This window comes from Peromyscus maniculatus, chromosome 4 (assembly GCF_049852395.1).
Source record: "Peromyscus maniculatus bairdii isolate BWxNUB_F1_BW_parent chromosome 4, HU_Pman_BW_mat_3.1, whole genome shotgun sequence".
Taxonomy (NCBI): domain Eukaryota; kingdom Metazoa; phylum Chordata; class Mammalia; order Rodentia; family Cricetidae; genus Peromyscus; species Peromyscus maniculatus.
The window spans coordinates 5,009,727-5,034,663 of NC_134855.1; the positions used below are offsets into that span (position 1 = coordinate 5,009,727).

At 41.8% G+C, this 24,937-nt stretch overlaps 1 protein-coding gene across 1 annotated transcript in view; it reads left to right on the forward strand.

Annotated features, from left to right (window-relative positions):
* Positions 1 to 15,631: 15,631 nt before the first annotated feature.
* Positions 15,632 to 24,937, forward strand: part of C5 (complement C5) — a 110,478-nt gene continuing 101,172 nt past the window's right edge. Inside the window, exons 1-2 of the mRNA XM_006988736.4 lie at positions 15,632 to 15,776; positions 18,411 to 18,603. Of these exons, the coding sequence (XP_006988798.1) occupies positions 15,712 to 15,776; positions 18,411 to 18,603 (258 nt within the window). The 5' untranslated portion in view covers positions 15,632 to 15,711. The remainder of the gene's footprint in view (positions 15,777 to 18,410; positions 18,604 to 24,937) is intronic.

A 24,937-nucleotide genomic window follows, 5' to 3' on the forward strand; every position in this document is an offset into this window, starting at 1 on the left:
GTCTCCTGCCATGACGATAATAATCTAAGCCTCTGAACTGTAAGTCTGTCCCAATGAAATGTTTCCTTATAATTGCTGTGGTCATGGTTTCTTTTCACAGCAATAGAAACCCTAACTAACACAACCAGGCATCTTATGCTTGCCTGTGATCCCAGTATTAGGTGGTGTGGCAGATCCCACTGTCCAGCCAGCCTCATGGAATGGCAAGCTTCCAGTTCAATGAAAGGCTCTGCCTCAACGCAACAAGGGAGTACACAGTAGAAAGAATCCAACACCCTACTCTGTCCTACATATGTATGTACATGAGCAGGTGCACCCCCACACTCTGCATACATGCATCACACACATATACATGCACCCCCAAAAAATTGCACAAGAAAGTAAACAGCAGATAGAAGAGATAGCATACAAAAGGGAGAAAATCTTTGTCATCCATTAATCTCTCAGTGAATTATTAGTCAGAATGTATAAAGAATTGGAAAACTAAATGCCAAATAAACGATCCAACCAATAAAGGGGTAAATGAGTTGGATGCAGTTTTAAAAAGAAGTATAGTTGCTGGGCGGTGGTGGTGGCGGCGGCGGCGGCAGCGGTGGTGGCGGCGGCGGCGGCGGCAGCAGCAGCAGCAGCAGCAGCGCACGCTCGCCTTTAATCCCAGCACTCGGGAGGCAGAGGCAGGCGATTCTCTGTGAGTTCGAGGCCAGCCTGGGCTACAGAGTGAGTTCTAGGAAAGGCGCAAAGCTTCACAGAGAAGCCCTGCCTCGAAAAACCAAAAAAAAAAAAAAAAAAAAAAAAAAAGCCAAAAAATACTTGAAAACATGTTCTTTACTGCTGTGTGACTTCTTTAAGAGTCACAAACAAATATCTCTTCACCTGGATAGAGTATCTAAGACAGGTCAAAGAAACAATTCTACTCAAGTCTAGCTTGACGAACCTAAGAGTTCATTGGGGTTACAGGAGAATTGGGTGATTTGGGGGCAACTGAATTGCCAAAAGATGCACCCTAATGTGGGTAAAGAATCAAGAAAGCTGGATCCTGGAATTTCCTGCCGAGTTTCCAGGCAGCTTCACTAAGATCCCTTCTCCTCTAGCAATTGTATCCTGCTCACACAAACTCAGGAAGGGGTCCTGTGAGCATGGTAACTCCGGTACTTTCTGAGCAAGGTTTCATGAGCTTCCTGAGCCTTATGAGTTTCCTTCAGTATTGAGTCTTATGAACCCCCTACTCGTTTTCAGAATGCTTCAATTTGGAGGAAATGGTTACATTAGCCATTAGAGAAATATAAATCAAAACAACATAGAGATTCCATTTCACCAGTCAGAGTGGTTATCATCAAGAAAAATTCTGGGGAGGGTGTAGGGGAAAGGAAATCAGTATCAAGGTTTCTCAAAAAACTAAAAATAAAACAGCCATATGATCACCCATACCAACCCAAAACGTCAAAGTCAGCATATGAGAGAGATAGCTGCAAATTCATGTTTTTATAGCAATATTAACAACAGTTGATTTAAGGGATTGTCCTAAGTGCCCAGCACTGGATGAAGGATAAAGATAATGCAGTATATGGACACAATGGAGTTTTATTCAGTCATAAAGAAAATAAAATTGGAGCTAGAGAGGTAACTCAGTGGTTAAGAGCATACACTGCTTTTGCAGAGGATCCAAGTTTTGTTCCCAGCACCCATGTGGAAGCTCACAACCATCTGTAACTCCAGCTCCAGGTGATCTATGCCCCTCTCGGTTCTGAGAGCACCATCACTCACATATGCACATAGCTACACACACACACACACACACACACACACACACACACACACACACACACTTAAAAAACAAACCTTTAAAAAAAGAAAACAAAGTTACATCATTTGCAGAAAAATGGATGAAACTGGAGGTCAACATGTTAAATGAAATAAGCCAGTCTCAGAAAAACAAAACTGTTTTCTGTAACATATTGAGTCCAGTGTCTTAATTACTTTTTTTTATCACTGTGACAAAACACCATGCCCAAGACACCTTATAAAAGAAATCATTTAATTTGGGGAATCGTGATTCCAGGGGATTAGAGTCCACGACTGTCATGGTGAGGAGTATGGCAGCAAGAAGGCAGGCATGGTACTGGAGAAGGAGCTGAGAGCTCACATCTGAGTGTGAGCTTTTGAAAACCCAAGCCCACTCCTGATGGCACACCTCCTCCAACAAGGCCACACCTCCTAATCCTTCTCAAACAGTTCCATCAGCTTGGAACCAAGGATTCAAATATGTAGGGAAAACACTCATACATATAAAATTTAAAAAACAGCCTTATGGTGCTGGGCATAGCAGTATACCCCTGTAATCCTAACCTCCCAATAGGCGGAGGCAGGGGGACCACAAATTCAAGGCCTGTCTGGGCTACATAGACAGTTCCAGGCCAATATTATGATCTTGAATGGACTCTGCCTCCAGCTGGAGGGGTGTCCTTGTCTCTTCCCTGAAGAGTTAATCCGCTGGGCAGGTCAAGGTGCTGGCTCAGTGGGCATCCTTAGAAAAATGGGTTCACTTTAAAATAATTTTGTTTTCCTTCCCAGAATTCCTGCCCTACCCATACCCCACCCCACCCACAAGTGCAGTCCCTACAAGTGGTCATGAGCTTTGGCTTGCTTGCCTTTCTGAGTCCCAATTCAGAAAGATTTAATTATTCCCTTTTTTTTCTCTTCTATCTTTTCTTGTGGATGCTAGACAGACCCTACATATGCTTTCCCTGTTACCTTGGGCTTCCTCACTGTTCTCTGTAGCCCCCTCCTCGCCACTGCCTGCCGCCTGCTGTCAGAAACAGCACGGCAATTTTCTCTCTCTCCTCCAGCAGCTGCGAGATTTACAGCCTGCCTTCTCTGGTTTTTGTTTTTTTGTTTGTTTTTCTTTTAAACTGTAATTGTTGTTAAGCTTCCATTTGAATATGTTTTTAAATTATTTTATCAATGAGACTAAAAACACCAAAGGGGACTCCAATATTCCTGGTATAATATGATGGTTCCTCCTGGACTCCCCAAGATTTACGACAGTGCTTCCATTTCTGTCTTGTATAATATTAGAAGGACCAGCCTTAATATTATACATCCCAGGGGCTCAGGAGAGAAACTATGAATGGCAAGGACTATTTTCGGGAAATAGAGTCTCAGCACACCGAGCTCTTAGTCCAGTCATTTATTCTTCCAAATCTTCTTCCTTCGGTACCCTGGGAGTCCCGGTATACATACACCTACAATCAGTAATCTCTTGGCAGTGCAAAGCCAGGCTTCCAGGGTCAAACAGAGGGGTGATAAGAATCACATAGAGGATCAATAATTGTTAGTTATCATTTGCAACCCAAAAGGGAAGTGACTAATGGGGAAGTGAATTAACTAAAGGCTAAATTCAGGTAATATCTAAGAAGAGGGCTCTTATGTGCTCAACTATAGTCTTAAATGTGATTGGTAGAAAATGTTAAGAATCTATAAGTTGCTAGGTCAATGGGAGAAAATAATACTGTCTTCTTTTTTACTGTGGCTCCTATCTGTCTAAGCTATCTGCCATTTTTCTGCAGGGTGGGAGAAAGTGTGCTCGGTCACTAGGCAACCTGTGTACAGCTAGATGCCTCTGGTGATAGTTAAAGGGGGATTTGGAACTAGAGGTATGATTTGGGAAAGGAGGAAATTAAGCTTAATTGGCATATCTGCCAGGCTTTCTCAAACGGGTAGTGTGAATGCTTAAGTCTGTTCTTAGAGAATACAGAGATATCTCTGATAAGGTACTTTCCTCCATCTGGGGATGGACCTGGCTGGATGCTGCCAATGATGATAATTACAGGGAGGCTTGAACTGGGGTTCTGGCTGAGCATAGCTGTCAGCACAGAAAGTTATCTAAATATTCCTAGAAGTGGGTAGGTAAGGAGTTAGAGGTCTATAAAGTTAGTAAGACTGTAAGAAAGGAGGGTCCGAGCTAAATTGTGTAAAGCTATTACTTAACATTCACCTGACCTAGGCGGTGTCTCTTTGTGGAATTTACCTTAAATCAGGAGACTTGCATGTGAACTGTTATTAGTCCTTGAAAGTGTCTAAGGGAGTTATCTAATTCCAGAGGAAGCCTTTCCTGAGGCTGTTCTCCAAATACCTGGAATGTGTATGTCCAGAGAGTGATCAGTCCACACTAAGAAGGGGAAAGTCAACTGGGAAAACTATGAAGGCACACATGATTTTCATAACAGAATACAGCTGATATATAACAAGCCAAGTAACACCAAAAGCTCCTTGGAATTTGGCTTCCTCTGAAGGAATTCCTTGATCTCTTCAGGTAGTGACTTTGCCATAACCAGCTGAGTTCTTATGATATATTCCCGCAGCCCACAGCATTTCTTCACCCCTAAACAGTCTTGTCAGAAATTTTTTTAAAAATGCCTTGGGATGGGGTTCTCTGGTTGAGCACTTGCCTGGCACACTAGAAGGCTACGTGGTCAAGGCCAGTACTGAAAAAAATACTTCTCAGGATGACTGTCTCCCCCACCCCAGCTGCTCTGCTGTTTCCCTCCTGTTGCAAGGTTGGGGAAATAAATTCTGAAATGCCACACTTGAGAATGTCAGAGCTTAGGACCTAAGTCGCACAGGCTCTGGTAATAGGATGGACTCTAGCAGTGGGGTCGCCAGGCTCCTCACCACTGTCACTCTGCTCCTTCTTGGTGATAATTTAAGTTCACGAGCATGCATCGTCTCCCTGTAGCTGGAAGTTTGAGACCTGCTCCAGAAGGGCTGGTCTGTGGCCGCTGTGCCTGTGAAACGGAGCCTACACAGCTTCAATTACCCAAACAAGTGGCACAGCTACAATCATTCTCACCAGGAATGACAGTATTTCCTGTCACTATTGGTCTGAAAACTGTCTGGACTGGACTGACACCAGTGACCTGCTCCTCCTACTGTCTTGTACCACTTTTTCAAGACAGTGTTGATCAGGGATTTTCATGTGTCTGGGTCAGCTACACCCTGTTTGGTTTGGTTCACAACTCAAACAGTGGTTTAATTATTGTTCTCCTGCCCCAGGTCAGATATGCACAAATGTCCAAGGCATTGCTTGCATAAGAACGTTCGTGTCAACTCAGGCAACTTCGTTAATCTGTCTTTGCTATAAGACCCCTGCTTCAAACACTGAAAATCTGACGCTGGCACAGTTAAGCATTCTTAAGTTACTATTGTGGATGAGGGCTGGTGGGTCATTCTTCTCTCTGTTGTGGATGAGGGTTGATGGGTCATTGTTCTTTCTGTTGTGGATGAGGGTTGATGGGTCATTGCCATAAAGACTTTAAGTGTAATCTGGGGACATATTAAATATTCCCAGGTTGCAGCTGATCACAATCATTTGTTTGCTTGGAAAGCTCATCCATAGTATGTCTTCTGTTGGCTACCATAGCTTCACCACAGCTAATAACAGTCTGAGAAATAAAAACATATTGTTGTTTAAGAAATATTCATAATTTGTTGTGGTGATATTTTGTTTGTGATCTAACAAATAAAGCTTGCCAGAGTGCAAAGTTGCCATAGAGGCCAGGCAGTGGTGGCACATGCCTTTAATCCCAGAACTTTGGAGACAGAGGCAGACAGATCTCTGTGAGCTCAAAGCTACCCTGGGCTGCAAAAGACTGATCCAGTCTAAAAGAGAAACAGAGCCAGGTAGTGGTGGCACATACCTTTAATCCCAGCACTAGGGATGTGGAGACAGGAAGTGATATGGCTGGGTAGAGAGAGGAGTATAAAGAGGGAGGAGACAGGGGCTGAGGGCTCTTTCAAGCTGATAATTTGGTAGAGGTAAGAACTAGTTAGTGGTTGGCTGCTACCTCTCCTAGGACTTGACAATTAACCCAAATTTTCTTTTCATGATCCCCTAAAGATGCCTTCACCCACAGACAGCAGGAAGTAAATTTAAGAACATGACACTCACAATCCCAAGAGAGAGTGGGTGGTTTTTGGTCCTTCAAATGGGTTATGGATATTTGTTATTGTTTAGGGTGGTTGGTTACAAATTGTATTGGTAATGGTCAGGAAAAATTCTGAACAAAGGAGATTAGATTCAGAATTCTTGTTTGAAAAAAAAGAAAAGAAAAAGAAAAAAGGAGGATACAAATATGGTAGGATAAAAGGGTAGATTATTGAATCTACTCTGAAAGGGAGGATATAGATGTGATAGGATAAAAGGGTAGATTATTGCCGGGTGGCGGTGCAAAGCCAGCCACAAGTTAGCCATAGAGGCCAGGCAGTGGTGGCACATACCTTTAATCCCAGCACTAGGGAGGTGAAGACAGGAAGTGATATGGCTGGGTGGAGAGAGGAGTATAAGAGGGAGGAGACAGGAGGTGGGTGCTCTTTCATGCTGAGAATTGGGTAGAGGTTAGAACTAGTGGCTGGCTACTCTGCTTCTCCGATCTTTCAGCATTTACCCCAATATCTGGCTCCAGGTTTTTAATAAGACCAGTTAGAATTCATGTTACAATTTGTGTTGATTCTAAGTAAAACAATATTAAGATCATATTAAGATATTACACAATTTTACTGTTTAAACAGGTATGTCACCTCTGTCCCTAAGGCATTCTGTGACACTGCACAAACACACTGACTCAGGCTTATGGACACACAGAACTGTCCGCTGTGAGCGTGGCTTCCTGACAGAAGTTCTACACATTGTTCTGGCCAAGTTATCTCCAGAACCTAAATTCCCAAACTTAGCTATAGGTGTTTATCTCATTCATCTCATGCCTTTCATATGTGAAGGGTTTTTTTGGTATATTTTATACTTTTGGATTAAAATGTGACAGGCTATCACAGATGATGTGAGACAAGTATACATATTAGTAATGAGAAGTGTTAAATGAAGAATCAACTTCTCCTTTAGGGTCATCATAAAGAAGTGAAAATGTCTAAGTGAGGTAGATAAAAATCTGAATACATAATATATATGCTATATCATAGATTGCTTTTAGTACTTTGCTTTGTACTTGAAACAAACTTTATTTCAACACATTTGTGAATAATGTTTAAAGAAAATTAGAGAAATTTCACATCCAATCATGCAAAAAAAAATATACTGACTCAATGCAATATATGTGGAGAACACGATGTATTTATCAAGAGAAATGAAAATTATTGGTAAAAAGTTACATTTTCAGTACAAATCTAAGTACAATTATAAATATTAATGATATCTTGTAATGTTTTCTACAAGCCACTAGGTCCAGAGTCCACCTGATGGATGCTCTCTTGTCTTCTGTGCCTTTGTTGCTAGTAGGCTTCTGAGCTTTCAGTCTTTCACTAGTGGCAGATGGACCAGAGTGGAAGAACAGTGGAGGTCAGAGGTCAATGTTGGTGATTTATAGGAAGCATGATCCAGCTCTTACAAAGACATTGGCTGCAGGTATAATAAGTAGGTGCGACTCCCAGTTCTCCAGGAATGAGTGCTGGTTTTAAAAGTTAGCTATATTCTAGAAGACATTCTTGTAAAAAAAAAAAAAAAAAAAAAAGGATATTGCAAAAAGATGTCTTTTCATATTTTTGGTGAAATAAATCACTCCTTATTGCCTTAAAGGGAGACCATTACGTGTTACCTCAAGCATTAAGAGATTAACTTGGAGGAAATATATTCCAGCCCGTGGCTTTTCTGGATATTGCTGCTGAAGATTGCTCACAAACATGTTGACTTCTCTCTGTGTAACTCTGTTTATCTGCTGTCACTCTTTCCAACTTTCTCTGCTCATGGAATCATTTTGTCTTTACATTAGGCATAATGCTAAACTAATCATGTCAATCAGCATTCAATCAGCTGCTCCTGCCAGCAGGAATTGCTTTATCTTTTAGTCTAGCTTTCATGGAGCTGTCCAGAGAGTGTCCTGTAGCATGGGGTCTCGACTGAGAAGAAGATTATATGAGGTTGGTAAGGGGAGAGAGAATAAGCATTTGTGAGGCTTAGCACTTACTTTAGGAGAAAAGAGTCCATTGAAGTTCTGCAGGTGGCCGGAGAGATGGCTCAGAGGTTAATAACACTGGTTGTTGCTCTTCTAGAGGACCCAGGTTCAATTCCTAGCACACATGGCATGGCAGTAGCCATTGGGGCATCCTCCTCTAGCTCTTCCAGCAACAAGCATGTACATCATACACAGACACACATGCAGGCAAAACATTATACTCATAAAATAAAAATAATTTTTAAAAAGTATACACACACACATAATATTTGGCATGTGTATGTTTAAAAACCCTTTGCAACAGAAAGAAACTGGAAACATGAGAGAGGTAACATGCTAGAAGGAGCAATCCAAAGAGTTTTGTGCATCCTCTGTGGTTTCCAGATGAGGGGTACCACATCTGGGCATGCCCTTGAAGACAACAAAGCAGACTCCATCCCCTGGGGACTGAAGGGGCTGGGTCCCAGAGGTTACCTTAGGAAGGCATTGCTTCCAGTCACTGGCTGGATCAGATAAATTTCTACTTGCTTTGGGACTATATTAATTTCCTACAAGCAGGTGACACTTCCATAATAGACTTGCAGGAGGGTGTGTCCATTTAAGTCTATTTTCAGACAAAGGAAGATCTCTGCTATAAGTTCAAGGCCAGCCTGGTCTACAAATTGAGTTTTAGACCAACCAAGGCATTTAGCAGAACCCCATCACAAAAAATTAAAAATTAAATTAAATTTGGCTTACAAAGCAGCTGTTCTTTAAGATTTTAAAGTATACTTGGAAATTAAAATTAGATGGGTAAAAGGTATGCATCTATTAGTGATAGGGTGGATGTAAGAGACTTTCATGAGCAATATCTTTTGAGAAAAGTGTGCAGGTGTACAAGTTACGGCAATGTCATACAGTATAAACTCGGTGGTCTAAATTAACAACGGAAATTATCTTCACAGTGGCTTCGCTGGGTAAGCATGACTTCAACTCTCTTATGAAGTTGCAGTCGAAATATTAGCCAGGCGACAGCCATCTAAAAGGAACACTGGAGCTGTGGGGTTCTGGAGCAGCTTGCTCACATGGCTCTGAGCAGGAGACGTTGGTGTGTGGGTGTGCGCGTATGTGTGCATGTGTGTGTGCATGTGCGTGTATATGGGCATGTTCGTGTTACTCGTGAGCATGTGTGTACATGGACTGGTTGAGGCAGAGTCAGGCATGGATTCTTATGCCCGCATGCCAAGTCCTTTATCAACTGAGCCGTCCTAGCTTTGGGTTCCTGAGTCCTCATTTCATGGAGTCTGGCTCCTCCCAGAACATGTAGTCCATGAATGGACAACGTAGGAACAGCAATGTAACTATGACCTAACCTCACAAGTCACACACCTGTACTTTTGTCACAGCCAAATGGACCCAAGCCTGATGCCTTGGGAAGGGGCCACACACGTGTGTGACACTTGGGAGGCAAGGACCAGTAGGGATGTCTCTGAGGCTGGCTACTACATCAAGCCAACAGATGAGTAACGAGACACTACAATTAGATGAAAGAACTAATATTGAGCAACATAAGATCATGAGAAAAAAGTGTGCATCCATGCAACCAAAGAGGTGAATGGGCCGAGCATGAGTCACTGGAAAGTCAAAAGCATTCTGAGAGGGCCCAGTGAGTCAATGAACCCACAGGAAGTAGGGAGGGTTAAGCGCCCTTCTCTTGTTCTGCTTGGAACTCTCATTTCTTATGAGGAAACTATGCTCAGCCGTTAACACTTGATTCTCTCAGAAATTATTTCCACCTCTCTCCAGCCTCCTGACTGGAAACACCCTCCTATTCTGAGTGATAAGACCTCCAGTTCCTTTTGGGATGTCTCATTCCAACCCACCACTCCAGTGACATGTAGTGCTATAAGCAACAGCTTTCTTTATCATTCCTGAATCACCATTTGGGGGTTAAATATAAATCCATCTACAAGCCGGGCAGTGGTGGCGCACGCCTTTAATCCCAGCACTCGGGAGGCAGAGGCAGGCGGATCTCTGTGAGTTCGAGGCCAGCCTGGTCTACAGAGCGAGATCCAGGACAGGTACCAAAACTACACAGAGAAACCCTGTCTCGAAAAAAAAAAAAAAAAAAAAAAAAAACAAAAGAAAAAATAAATCCATCTACAGTTGTTTTGTACTACGTGTTTATATAACTGTTAACAACGTGCCGGTAGGCAATGACATTGCCTTGTGTGCTCTTAAACTTACATAAATGTCATTAGGGTTTTTGGTCATTTTGCAACATGGCCCATGCAACACTGCATCTGTTAAATGAATATCTCAATGACTTATTATCATTCTATTCTATTAGGTTGCAGCCTTATTTTTGGTATTACAAATAATGTCTTAAGGAACACTCCAATGCCAGTCTCCTCAGAAAATGTGTGAAGGTTTTCATAAGGGGTACACTAGAGAGTTTCCTTTCAGCATCCCTTCCACTGTGCTGCTATGTGTGCTGAGCTCTTGGTGAGGTGCAGGAATACTAGTCTTGAGTGTGGACAGTGATACGGGCTGTGAAGGAACAAATGGTGTTAGAGGGCTGGTTCCCATTGTCCAAGCCATTCCGGAGAGGAAACTTGGCTGTTTTCTTATCTGTATTATTTTATGGGAGAGGTTTTAACTTGCTATAAAGTTGGGGTATCTTGAGCACAAGGAGAAAAGAAACTGGTAACTCAGCTTGCCATCACTGCAGCAAATCCCTGACATAATCAATTCACAAACAGAAAAGGTTTGTTTGGGCTCATTGTTTGAGGTAGGGCATTGCTTTCCTGCTGGGGTGCGGGGGAGGGGCAGTTCATCGTGGTGGAAAAGAGTGATGGAGAAGAACCATGCTGCTCATGACAGGAGAAACAGACACAGAGATGCAGCAGTCTTACTCACAGGTGTACCCCAAACAACCTGGAGATGTCCCGCTAGGCCCAACTTTTTAAGGGTTCCATGGGGAAGCTGGGGCAAGAGAATTAAAAATTCCAGGATGGCCCCGGAACATAACACGATTCTCAAGTCTCAATTTAGAATAATTCAGTTCTAAGCAGCTGCTTCTGTTACTGTGTGGGATAGCCTGGTCTCACAAAACCACAGAGAAACAAAAGTTCCCCAGCCTCCCAGAAACACCACCCTGAGGAACACGATGTTTTATTTTTCTTAGCATTACAGAATACCTCTTGTTATTCTTTATTCATTTTGTTATCTGACAATATCATACATTTATTCCGGTTACCCCTGGCTCAGCCTCTTGTGTTCCCGTCTAGTCCCTACCAGTTCCTCCCCAGGGTCACGACTTTTGGTTTGGTTTTGAGACCCATTTAGTTTAAGCAGGACTACGGGGAACAAGGTTCTGGCAATAGCCGTCTGGGGGATACTTTAGGTGAAAACCAAAGCAGGTGAGTTTGTCTTAGTCTGACCTATAAAAAACTTACTTCATCTTGAATTTGCTTAAGTTGGTAAAAGGAAGTCACAAGAATGGAAGACCAGGAACACTTGAAGGAAACTGCTTAGTGGTTTACATCACCGGCCTATGAACCCCGTGTCAGCAATCCCAGAGCTCCCCCGCAGCTTTCTCAGCGGGACTTCGGGGTGCACGTGAAGGGAAAGGGTAGTTAGGCAGACTGCCCCACTCCTGGGGTGACTCCGCTCTGTGTACACTGAGCACTTCGCTATGAAACCTGGTGAACATTCTTCAAACTGAATGTATTTTAATACAATTCAAATACACATACGCACTACACCAAGGCAACTGAATAATAAGAGATATTCTGCTTTATGGTTTCCCAACGGGAAATAGTTTGTACTCCCAGGTCCCCTTGCACATAGTTGTTGGGGGGAAGCGCTTAGGAAGACGGCGAGTATGCTGAGATCTTCAGTACCAGTAGAGGTATTCGTGTATTCCCCTATTTCTGAAGACATGTCTGTGTGGCTATAAATAAATTAAGAATAATGGTATTGAGGCATGGGACTGGATTTGAGACCAAAATCACGCTGAAGGGCAATGGCAAGCCCCTGAGGCGGACCACCACTGTAAATAAAACTTTTGTCATTGTCAAGGCTCCATTTAGAATGATTTAGCTTTAGGGGAGATAGCCTTCTTTCTCTGGTCGCCCTCAGACTGCATAAACTCCATGGGGCAGGGATGGGCCACACCGGCTCTCCTGTGCTGGCCAGGCTGCGGGCACGGAGGCCAGGCTGCGGGCGCAGAGGCCAGGCTGCGGGCGAGGAGGCCAGTGGTGTGGTGAGCTGAACTTCTAACAACAATGCACAAAATATGGGATTCTATAATTTAGAACCCATTAATAGTTCCTCCCTACAAGTTATTTGGCTTTGAAAAACATACAATAAGACCCTTTTTTTTAATTCATGAAAAGGAAGTTTGTGGTTCATGTTAATAGTTGATTTCTAGACCTTTTTCTCTTTACTCAATAAATGTGAAATCACTACGTAAAGAGTGTTCACTTGAATGACACCCTCCAGGAGCCCCTTCATGTCATATCTCTTAATAAGCAATGGAGAAAGGGGATGTGGGTACAAGAGAACCGAGAAGGACCCAGATCATGAGAGGCTCTGAGGACCAGATGCCTTACTTAGGTGTCCTGTTACTGTGACGAACACCAACACCACGGCAAAAGCAACTTGTGAAGGGCTTGTTTCTGCTTACATTTCCGCATCACAGTCCATCACTGCAGGAGGGCAGGGTGAGAGCTGAGACAGGAACCTGGAGGCAGGAGCTGAGACAGAGGCCATGGAGGGTGCTGCTTGCTAGCTTGCTCCCCATGGCTTGCTCCGCCTGTTTTTTTTGTTTAGTTCATATACCACCTGCCCAGGTATGACCCTGCACACAATGGCTGGGCCCTCCCACATCAATCATATATCAAGAAAATGCCCACAGGCTTGCCTACCAGCCAGTCTAGTGGGGGGGTTTCTCAACTGAACCTCCCTTTTCCCAAATGACTCTAGTTTGTGTCAAGTTGACAAAAAACTAGCCAGCACCCTAGGCAAAGCCATCTGGACCCCAGAAGCCAGGTGATGGTTGCAGGAGGTTCAATGACTCTCAGGGTTTCTAGCAGAGCTGAGCATCTGCTCAGGGCTGCAAAGAGAAACCCTGTCTCAAAAATTAAAAAAAAAAAAAAGGAAGGAGGAGAAGGAGAAGGAGAAGAAAGGAAGGGAGGGAGGGAGAGAGGGAGGGAGGGAGAGAGAGAGAGAGAGAGAGAGAGAGAGAGAGAGAGAGAGAGAGAGAGAGAGAGAGAGAGAGAGAGAAGGAAACACAATATTTGTACAAAATAAAAGTGAACCACCCACTCTCCTATTCCACACACAACATCAATTACTTGTTCAAAGGTCACAAACCATGAAGGAAACCTGTCTTTGAGCTACATTTAGAAGACATCTAGATTTAAACAGCTTCGGTTAACCAGTCGAGACTGAATTGCTGAGAACTGTCATTCTTCAAACATTCTCTACAAGAGTGGTTTAAAACAGCTCCTTAGGATTTGCCCTCATACCACAAAAAGTGTGCACCTCCTCCCACTTGAAATAGAGCTACTCAGTAGGTCAGCTGGGCAGCCTCCCAGGCTCTCAGGTTTTGGTTCCCGAAAATGATGGCAGAAGTGCTGTTTGTTTTAACTTGACCTGTCTTTTGCAACCCAGCTTAATCATTTTACAGGTTTTCCTTGGAAATGAATGAGCCAGATAGTTGAATAATAATGGTAGGTTTTTTCCATTTCAATGATATGAATAAAAGAAATACTGGTAATAAAATCATGTATACAATTTTTCTTTCTTTTAACAAATTCAGTATCAAAGTACTGCTAACTAGAACCTTACTAATTTAAAGTAAGGGATACCATTGCCAGTGTGATCAAACACTCTGACTTATAGGACTGTTTAGATATCTCTTCATCATCATCATCATCAACATCATTATCATTATTATAGATAGGTCTCATGTTGCCCAGGCTGGTCTCAAACTCACTAATAGCTGAGGATGACCTATACTTTCTGATCCTCCTGCCTCTATCTCCTGAGTGTTGTGATTACAGATGTGCATGACCCCACCTGATATTCATGTGAGGCTGGGGCTCAACCTAGGCCTTGAGCATGCTAAGTAGGCCCTCCACCAACTGAAATACACCTCCAGCTCCCAGTCATTTCTTTTGTTATCTTGAAATCCAGTACATATCATATAGTAACATACAAATGAATACTAACTAATGGAAAATGTAAATAGCATTTTCTAATGAACATAAAATATAAAAATAAATTTAATTAAGAATCTAAAAATAATCTTTTGCTTAATTTTACTTAATTATAAATGAGTTATGAGCCTGGCGGTGGTGGCGCACGCCTTTAATCCCAGCACTCGGGAGGCAGAGGCAGGCAGATCTCTGTGAGTTTGAGGCCAGCCTGGGCTACCAAGTGAGTTCCAGGAAAGGCGCAAAGCTACACAGAGAAACCCTGTCTCGAAAAACCAAAAAAAAAAAATGAGTTATGAAAATCAACTGTTGTGAGGTATAGTTGCACATGCTTCTAATCCCAGTATTTGGGAGGCAGAGGAAGGTGGATCTCTGTGAGTTTAAGGGCCTGGTCTACAGTGAATTCCAGGACTGCCACAGCTATATAGAGAGACATTGTCTCCAAAAACCAAAAATGGTTTTAAAAAAGAAGAAAATCAACTGTCATGGGAAATACTACTCATCTCTATTCATATTGAGCTCTTGTACTAAACTATTGAAATCCTCACTGAAAAGCATGAATGTTTAAAATAAAATATTCTATGACTGAATGCAAATTTTGGAAGAGTGAAACGTGGATTCATAGATACACAAGCCCTCTTAAACACTAAGTCTGATTGGTTAGGGAATAACATGAGCATCTCTGCTGGGTTTCTAGGCAGTCACAATGTTTTTTTCCTTCTCATGCCCTGTTTCTTCTCTATACTGGAATGGACCAGGGGCTCTAGTTCTTGGACCATCTCTGCAGACCTACATAACCCTTGGCTATAACCAGTACCAAGGATGGTACTGCCACTTCTCTAGGTCAGATTCGTCCTATCTATCTATCTATCTATCTATCTATCTATCTATCTATCTATCTATCGTTTATTTATTTATTTGGTTTTTCTAGACAGAGCTTCTCCGTGTAGCCCTGGCTTCCCTGGTTCTCACTCTGTAGACCAGGCTGGCCTGGAACTCAGATCTGCCTGCCTCTGCCTCATGAGACCTGGAATTAAAGGCTCGGTCAAACTCATTCTAAAACCATCCATTTTAAATGAAATCCAGGTGAGTCTTCCGTCAATCTCAGAAACAAATGACACCTGCCAGAATCAAGTTTGAAAGTGGCGTGTTCTGGGTGTCAGAACAGAGGGCCTGGCTGAGAGAGGGAAAGCCAGAGGGAAAGCCGCCACTCCTGGCTCCCAGCGCTGAGCCTTCCTGCACACTGGCAAGCGCCCAGATTAGGACCCTTGGATTTGTATTCACAAAAATAAATTCCTGGGTCTAAGTTGATGTTAAACACCCCTGCCTTTATTACTGGACCTGATAGTATGCTAAAATATGTTTTGTGTTCATTAAAACATCCTCTTGTGCCCATTTCTGATTTTCGCTTTCTCACTTAGAGATCGTTCTCTCTGGCATTAATAATTAACCAGAGAACTAATTTACCCACACTCTTCAAATTCAGTTTACTTAAAAGAAAAGTAGCTACAAGAAGGTTGTGCCCATGGTTTTTGCCACTTGCAGCCATGGGCCTTTGGGGAACACTTTGCTTTTTAATTTTCCTGGACAGAACTTGGGGACAGGAACAAACGTAAGTAGAACAAGCCATCTTCACTTTTCTGGGCATCATAGTTGCAGTGAGTGAAAAGGAGACTCGGGGTTGTGTTAATTTGACAATACCTGTCCCCTCCTGAAACAATAAACGGCTAGTTTCAGCAGCCACGAGAGAGCCATGGACCCATCTGGATTTGGTGGCAGCTAACAACACAACTGTCCCTGTGGGACTGTTATCTGTAAAAATGACAGAGATGATTATTCATTTTCCTAGTCAGCAAAAAGTGCACAGTAAAACCAAGATAGTCAGTTCCTTGGCATTTATTACCTACTTGTCCTTGGTGCTTAGTTTGAGCTTTTCTTGGTCTGAGTACAGTTAAGCCAGAGTAACTTGAATATGGTGGTCTTATAAAAGCAATTGCTAACAATCGTAAATTTATTTTAATTGATGATGTGTAAGATTGCTTTATAGTGGGTCAGGAAGCATTCCCACTAACTTACGGTTGTAACTACTTCCACATTCATGAACCAATTTGTCATAATTTTATTGTCACTAGAGTCTTGCCCTTTTACATAGTGCCGTCATGTACAAGTATCTTAGTATTGGAAGTTAACTGAACACTATCTCACTGAACCTATTCTTTTTCTTTTCTTCTTTCTTTTAAGATGAGGTTTCACCATGTTGTCTAGGATGATCTCAGATCACATGACCACGTGAACCTCTGCCTTCAGCCCCCCCCCCCCCCCCCCCCCCGTTAGCTGGTACTGTGCAGAGCCTGCTCAGTCCACATATGAGAGGAAATCCAGGCAGGAGAAGTGACTAGCCAAAGGTCACATTGCTAAGGACAGAGGATTTTTACTGTGGTCTCCTGTTTATCACTTCAGTTCCTCCCAGAACTGTCAGAAATGCATCTGTAGAAACTCAAGTGTAAAGGACTAATGCCATAAGCTTGCCGTACATGTCTGCTCTGAGATGTTATTGCAAGGCCACAGTCACCCCACTACCTTAGCTACTTTTATATATTATATACTTTTATATATTTTATATATTATATAAGCAGTTGAAGTTCAGGGACATCAAGATTAAACTCCAGAACCTGGGCCCTCATGATTCTTGTCCAGGAGTATTCAGGATTTTCCTGATCTACTGCATTGGTCCATACCATGGCAGGATTTCCTCTCTCCGAGAACATGAGGACCCTCATACTAGTTAGCTTTCTTGCCACTATGAGAAAATACTGGACATCAGTAACTTAAAAGAGGAATTTATTTTGCTCAGATGTCAGAGGTTTTAGTCAGTCATGGCAGAAAGGGTGGCAGACCGGGCAGCTCCTGTGGGCAGCTCAGAAGTGGAGAGAGAATGCTTGCCCAGCTCCCTGCCCCCACTTTGCATGTGATCCCTTGGCCTATGGGACATTGTCATTATCCACATTCAAGGTATGTGGATGGCATTCCTTAGTGAACCCTCCCTGAAAACAGCATGGACACAACTAGCCGGAGGTATTTACTAAGCTCTGAGGCATTTTCCAGAGCAAGACAGATGACAATCAGGCCAACCATCACGCCACCTACTTTGTGATAGGTTCTGAGGGCAGAAGACAGTTCCTAAAGCTTGCATTCTAGTTGAAGAAGTGGATAATGGATAAATGAATGAATGAATGAATCAGTGAAAGAGTGAATGAGAAGGACAGACAGTTTTAACAGTGTGGACAGAACAGGAGAGTACAGAAACTGAAGGCCACCGGCTAAGGCTGTGGATGGAAAAGGCTCTCTCACAAAGGTGATAAGCAGAAAGAGCCTGGAGGAAATGTCTGCAGAAAAAAACAGAAACAACCCATGTAATATCCCTGTCTCTGTGCAAACTCAACGGCTTGAGCTCCTTAGAGTGAAGAAAAAATACACAGGATTCTTGGCATGCACAGACTGCGTCGCTGATGCATCAATACAGACCAAAGTCTAAATGAAGGGAAATTGCACAGCCAGCATTAGAAATCTGTATTTATTTGTGTATGGGGTAGGCATGCGCATTACACAGCACACATGGGGAGGTCAAAGAACCCCTTCCACTGTGTGGGTTTATGGATCCAACTCCGGCCCTCAGTCTTGGTGGCTTTGTATTTCAATTACTGTCTTTCTAAACCAACCTCTTAGCTGTTGCTTAGGTTTAATTACAACCTGTTCCTGTTCCTTCCCAGAAAACTTGTGTTTTCTACATAATAAATTTTGACTTTCAAAATATAATTTTAATTTGATTTTTTTTTTTTTTTTTTGGTTTTTCGAGACAGGGTTTCTCTGTGTAGCTTTGCGCCTTTCCTGGAGCTCACTTGGTAGCCCAGGCTGGCCTCAAACTCACAGAGATCTGCCTGTCTCTGCCTCCCGAGTGCTGGGATTAAAGGCGTGCGCCACCAACGCCCGGCCCTGAATCTTTTTTAACACAAAGTTTCTCTGGGTAACAGCCCTGGCTGTCCTGGAACTCCCTCTGTAGACCAGGCTGGCCTCAAACTCAGAGAAACACCAGCCTCTGCCTCCTGAGTGCTGGGGTAAAAGGCATGTGCCACCACTGCCCAGCTTAAAATATGTTTTTAAAATTAATCTTGAGTGAAATAAAAAAATATCAAAAGTGTAAGAAAATCTTACACTTAGTGAGCCTTTTCTTTTCCTATTTCAACAGCTATGTTATTTCAGCACCCAAAATCTTTCGGGTGGCTGCATCTGAAAATGTTGTAATTCAAGCCCATGGCTATACTGAAGCATTTGATGCGACAATCTCTATAAGAAGCTATCCTGATAAAAAAATTACCTACTCTTCAGGCTATGTTAATTTATCTCCGGAAAATAAGTTCCAAAACTCAGCAATGTTAACAGTAAGTAATTATCCTTCGTTTTCTTTATGTATTTTTGGCAAAATTTGTGCAAAGCTTGAACACTGATAAATTATAGTCATTAGTATTGTTCTACAACTGTGTGATTATGAGACGGTTAACAGACGTTATTAGTGATGAGTGAAACAGAAGACTCTGAACAGAAAAATTACATTTGCTTTTTTGAGCCACGTGTGCCCATGCCCACATCCTGAAAAAAAAAATATTCTCTACAAAAACATTTGGAGATGAACTGAAAATACTTTTGAGGTGAAAATTAGGAAAGGAGAGATATTAATTGAATGTGCATATGGGAGCTTGTTGAATATTTGTTAAACCTCACTGTTCTCAAATTGTACATACAGTTGCTATGGGATTGTTGACTACTGTAGCCAACAACTCTCACTGAAAACACACAATGAATAAAAAGAACAAACTGATTAAGAAACTGCCTTTCATTGAGACATTTTGGTTCAGATTGGTTAGAAGCATGATTTCAACTTTTTTATTTTTTAAGCATGTTTATTGTGGATACTGATGGGTTTCATCAAGACAAACTCTTTTAAGTGTGTAATGTGCTGTGACTGTATTTATCCTCCTCAGCCCCACCTCATCCACTCTCCCTTTTCTCCCCCTTCCATTATCTTGCTTCCTGCTTGGGGCTCCTACTTTTTTTTATGACAAGGAACTCTTGAGGAGAGAGGGATAAGAGCATCAGGTAGAAATAGAGAGATAGAAATACTCTATATTTCTATTATTAGGAGATATTAATGACCAGTGATTGTTAGTTCCTGTTATCTTTTGGTGGTAGTGTGTGTGTGTGTGTGTGTGTGTGTGTGTGTGTGTGTGTGTGTGTGTGTGTGTGTGTTTCTCTTCTTTGGGATTTACTGCTGTGTGATTATCTATTGCCTGCGTTTTAATGGGTGTATGTGACTTCCTTAGGTTGGAATTTTTCTTCTAGTGCTTTCTGTAGGGCTGGATTTGTGGATAAGTATTGTTTAAAACTGGTTTTGTCTTAGAATGTCATGTTCACTCTGTCTATGGTGATTGAAAGTTTTGCTGGGTATATTAGTCTAAGCAGGCATCCATGGTCTCTTAGTGTCTGCATTACATCTGTCCAGGTCCTTCTGGCTTTCAAAGTCTCCATTGAGAAATCGGGTGTTATTCTGATGGGTTTGCCTTTATAAGTTACTTGACCTTTTTCCTTTGCTGCTCTTAGTATTCTTTCTTTATTCTGTAGGTTTAGTTGTTTAATTATTATGTAGTAAGGGGACTTTTGGGGGGTCTAGTCTGTTTAGTGTTCTATAGGCTTCTTGTATCTTCATAGGTATTTCCTTCTTTAGGTTGTGAAAGTTTTCTTCTATGATATTGTTGAATATATTTTCTGTGCCTTTGATTCAGTTTCTCCTTCTTCTATCCCTATTATTCTTCGATTTGGCCTTTTCATGGTATACCAGATTTCCTGGATGTTTTGTGTTATGACATTTTTGCCTTGGTATTTTCTTTGACTGATGAATCTATTTCCTCTATTGTATCCTCTATACAGAGATTCTCTCTTCCATCTCTTGTATTCTGTTGGTTTCCTGTTCATTTACTCAGATTTCCTATTTCCAGCATTCCCTCTGTTTGTGTCTTCTTCATTGTTTCTATTTCCCTTTTCCAGTCTTGAACTGTTTCCCTCACATGTTTAAATGCGTTTTCATGGTTTTCTTAGCTTTCTTTAAGGGACTTACTGATTTCTTCCATTATTTTGTCTTTTCCTCTATTTCTTTATTGATTTCTTCCAATTTTTTGTTTGTCTTTTCCTCAATTTCATTTTTCACTTTTTATTGAAAGGCCTCTAGCATCCTTATGATACTATTCTTAAGGTTGCTTTATTCTGCTTCTTCTACATTGTGGTGTTCAGGTCTTGCTGTTGGAGGAGGGCTAGGTTCTGGTGTTGCCTTATTGCTCTTTATGTTGTTGTATGTGCTTCTGCCTTGATGGCTGCCCATCTCCTCCTCTAATAGACATAAGAGGTTGCTGTGTCTGAGGAGTTGCTATTGGTCCACTCTGTACTTGTTGTGTCTGTGTCTCAGGGGGCCCCTCTGAATCTAAACTTAGTTCTTGGTCTAATTGGAGCAAGCAGATTCTGTGTCTCAGGGAGCTGCCCTTGGGTCAACCCAAGCTTGTTGATTCTGTGACTCACAGAGCCACTCCTGGTCTTATCAGGGTTCTTGGTCCAGTCAGAGCAGACAGATTCTGTGTTTCAGGAAGCCTCTCTTGGTCCAATGAGAGGTGGCAGATTCTACGTCTAAGAAAGCCACTTTTGGTCTAATGAGATGTGGCAGATTCCCTGTCTCAGGAGGTTACTCTTGTTCCAATAAGAGCTCTTTGTCCAATGAGAACTGGTGGTTTGGTTTCCATGCCTCAGGAAGTGGCTGGGGTCTCAGGCGGATGGGTATGGGGGCAGGATGTGTAGATTGCAGGGTCTGGTGGGGGGTCTTGGTGAGGGGGCCTTACCCAGGTGCCCTGCCTGCTGGCTGGCAACTGGGACAGAGTTCAGGTGAGTTTAATTTTTACCCCTACAAAAAGAGAACAAAAAGGCTGAGAAGCAAAGGTCTGAAAAGCTTTTAGTTTTTTAGAGAGAGACATTACTAAGTTTTCCCTAAGACTTATGTTCTCTAAATTTTGGCTTCATGGTCAAATAGAAACAAATTCTGATGGTACAACATTTTCATATAGTGGCAGCATAGTGAAAAGTTTTATTTCATCTGCATCTGTCTCAGGGAAAATTCTTTCCTCTGCCACTCAGGACTTAGAATTAAGCTGTCTACAGGCCGAAAGCTTCCACAGGAATCTTTTTCTGCTCACTTTTCTCATCTTTGATAGATTTTTCTCTGATTCTTCCCCAGGAGTTCGCTCTCATAGCCCCATAGTTGGAAATCAAGGACATAGTTCCTCTGTTTTGTTGCTTATCTTAACCTAAGTTTTTTCTTATACTATATTTCTACCTTCTACCTTATATTTTTTCCTTCTTACCCCAAATTTTTCCTAATTTTTATAGATAAAAATTAAGAGAAAGAAAAAAGGGAAGAAACCTAGATAGAGAGAAATATACACTGCAGCCTTACTTTTCAACTTCAGCACTCCACTGCCTAACTTTCACTCCTGAGAATAAAATACCCTCACCTTTATAACTCATTATCAGGCATGCCCCCTTACACCCATAATGCCCCCTAACCTTCCTTTTGCCAAGTCCCTGTTCCTGGTGCCATTTGTGGGAGACTGGCTCCCACTTTTTTATGACAGGGAACTCTTGAGGAGAGAGGGATAAGAGATTGAGGTAGAAGGATAGAAGGGAAAGAAGCAGATAGAAACACAGGATAGCCTTGGGAGGGCCTGGATCAATATACACTGGCCCCTCCTGTCTCTTCTAAAGGGCTATTTATAGGAATGCCAAGGGATGGAACAAAAGACCTCCCCTAGCTCAGCCAAGTGTAGACCCTTCCAAACACCTAGTAACCACACACGTGGTCAAACAATCCTCTAATACAATCCTGCTGGGTAAAGCAAACTCAGATCTTACTAGAAAACCTTTGTGGCAAGTGCCCACAGACTCCCTTCTAGTTCTTTATGGTGTGTGTGTGTGTGTGTGTGTGTGTGTGTGTGTGTGTGTGTGTGTGTGTGTGTACAATCTTATGTCAAGTGTGGACAATGAGAGAAAATGTGCGCTCTTGGTTTTCTGAGTCTGGTTTATTTTCCTTACTATAGAGACCTCCACTTGCATCCATTTCCCAGCAGCTTTGTCCTTTGTGGTTGACTAAAACTCCACCATGCATATACACTGCATTTTTCTGTACCCACTCACCTGTTGATGGACAAGCAGACTGTCTCCATAGCTTGGGTATTGTAAATAGTGCAATGATAAAGATGAATGTGCAAGCATCTCTGACCACATTGATATCCCTCCTGGTATATACCCAAATGCTACAGCTGGTCCAGAGGCAGCTCTATTTTTATGAACTTCCACACTGATTTTGTAGTGGCTACCAGTTTACATTCTCTCTAGCAATACATAAAAGTTCTGTTTCCCTGCATCTTCACCAGCATTTCTTGTTTTTGTTACCATTTTCGATGATAGCTGTTCCTACTGGAATGAGATGGAATATCAGTTTCATTGGCCTTTTCAGATGGCTAAGGATGTAATCAGATTTTCATATGTTCATCAGTCATCTGTGCTTTGTTGCTTATGAACTGTGTGATCATTTCATTAGCCAATTTATTGCTTAGGTTGTCTTGAATTCTTTATTCTAGATTTAATTCTCCATCAAATGAATAGCAAAAAAAAATTCTCCTGTTATGTACACCACGTTTTTCACTTGTTTCCTTTGTTGTACAGGAAAAATTAAATAATTTTTTTCAATCATGTTTGTTAGTTCTCGGTATTATAATTTCCTGAACTGTTGGTTCAGGGGGTCCTTGCCTGTGCTCACTTCTTCAAGAGTCTTCCTACACTTTCTTGTAACAGCTTCAATAATTTCCGGTCTTGTATTAAAAGGCAAACCAGAACAGTAGCATTGTGTGTGTGTGTGTGTGTGTGTAACACTTTGGCATCACAGGATTCAGCAGTGACTATATCTGGGCTTGGGCAATTTTAGTAAGTTTATTACTGTTTGGATCCCATTGGCTTGTTATAGGTTGGCTTAAGTTGCACATGTTCTCTTCGTTTAATTTTGCTAAGTCATATGTGTCAAGAAATTTACCTGTTTCTTCTTTTCAAATTTATTGGAATACAGGTTTTAAAAGCTTATTCTAAAAATCTCTGAGTTTTGTTAAAAATCTGTGATAATGTCTGCCTTTTCATCTCTAATTTTAGTTTATCTGTCATCTATCATCTATCTATCTATGATCGTCATCATCTATCTCAGCTAGCTTGGCTAAGAGCTTATGAATCTTGTTTTGTCTTTAAGATTAATTTTAATTTCAATTATATGAATGTGTCATTGGAAGTAAATGGGAGTGTGACATGAGGGCCCATGCAGGTAAGACGCGTCAGATCCCGGGGACGGAGTCATAGGTGGTTGTGAGTCACCTGACACAGGCATAAGGAGTCTATGGGGCCTCTTGCAGAAGCAGTACCTGCTCCTTACCAGTCTCGCTTGTCTTTTCAGAGAAACAACATAGTATTTCACTGATTCTTCATAGTTCATTTCTTTCCATCTGCTTATTTGAGGTTTCACCTGTTCATTTTCTTTAAGGCAGTGAAATGCATCATTATTTGTGATTGCTGTTTTTTTTTTCTAAATAGGCATTTTTAGCTATAAAATTCCTCTCAAACTATTTTCATTGTGTCCCAGTGCCAGGAGCCATCCCTGGCGGTGGATGGGTCCTGCAGAGGGTGTAAGGAGTCAGTGGGGGAAGGAAGTGAGCCAGGCCATGATGGTCAGAAGAATCTTGCAGCCTGACTGACTAGCAGTCAGAGTGTTTCTTTATTTATACAGAATTTAGTAAACAGGGATACATTCATGTTCCAAAACATAGATTATATCATTTTTGTTTTTGGACAAGTTTCACTTTCTTTTGCTCATCTTCTAGTCATCATTAATAAACTATGACGGAACAGAAATATCATTTCCAATCATTTTCCCTCAAGTTTTGACATCATTAATAAACAGAGTTATCATTCTTACTCGTTAACCCCATAACCCAATTTTTGAGAATCTAGAGGCATATGACAGCTTATTCTCAGGCTGGTAGCTTTGGTTGTTTCAAGGACACTAGACCAAAACAAAATCTTCAACCACCCTGGGCATTTTGCCATATCCCAAGCAGTGTATTATTAACTCTTAGTGGTCAGAGTGCCCAGAAAAAATCCTCAGGCCAAAGATGCTGTAGTTATTATTCAAATTCTGACATAATACAATCAATGTTCACATTTATATCTTTATAGAATTTGTCTATATGTCTAATTCTGGCATTCTGTTGTTCCTTGGTCATATGACAATATAGTGGCTCTACATGAGCTAACTTCTAAGAGAGGGAGGTCCTAGCATCTCATGCTTTTATCATCTTTCCACTCCATACTTTGCTCATCAATATGTCTCTGTGTAGGGCAGAGTTGTATGCCACGTAATTGTCTGAGTGTACCGTGGGAAGAGGCTTGTAATCTGAACTGTGGCCAACTCCTCTAGCCCACCAAATTTTGTTGACCTTTTTAAGTTTGTTTTGAACATTTTATTCCTGAGTAAGTACAGGGACAGATGTTTCAAGAATGTCTCATAGCCTCCCAAAGAGACCTCTGGCTTCTTTATGTGTCACAACCTCCAAGGCATAAGGAAGACCTTCAAGTAGATAA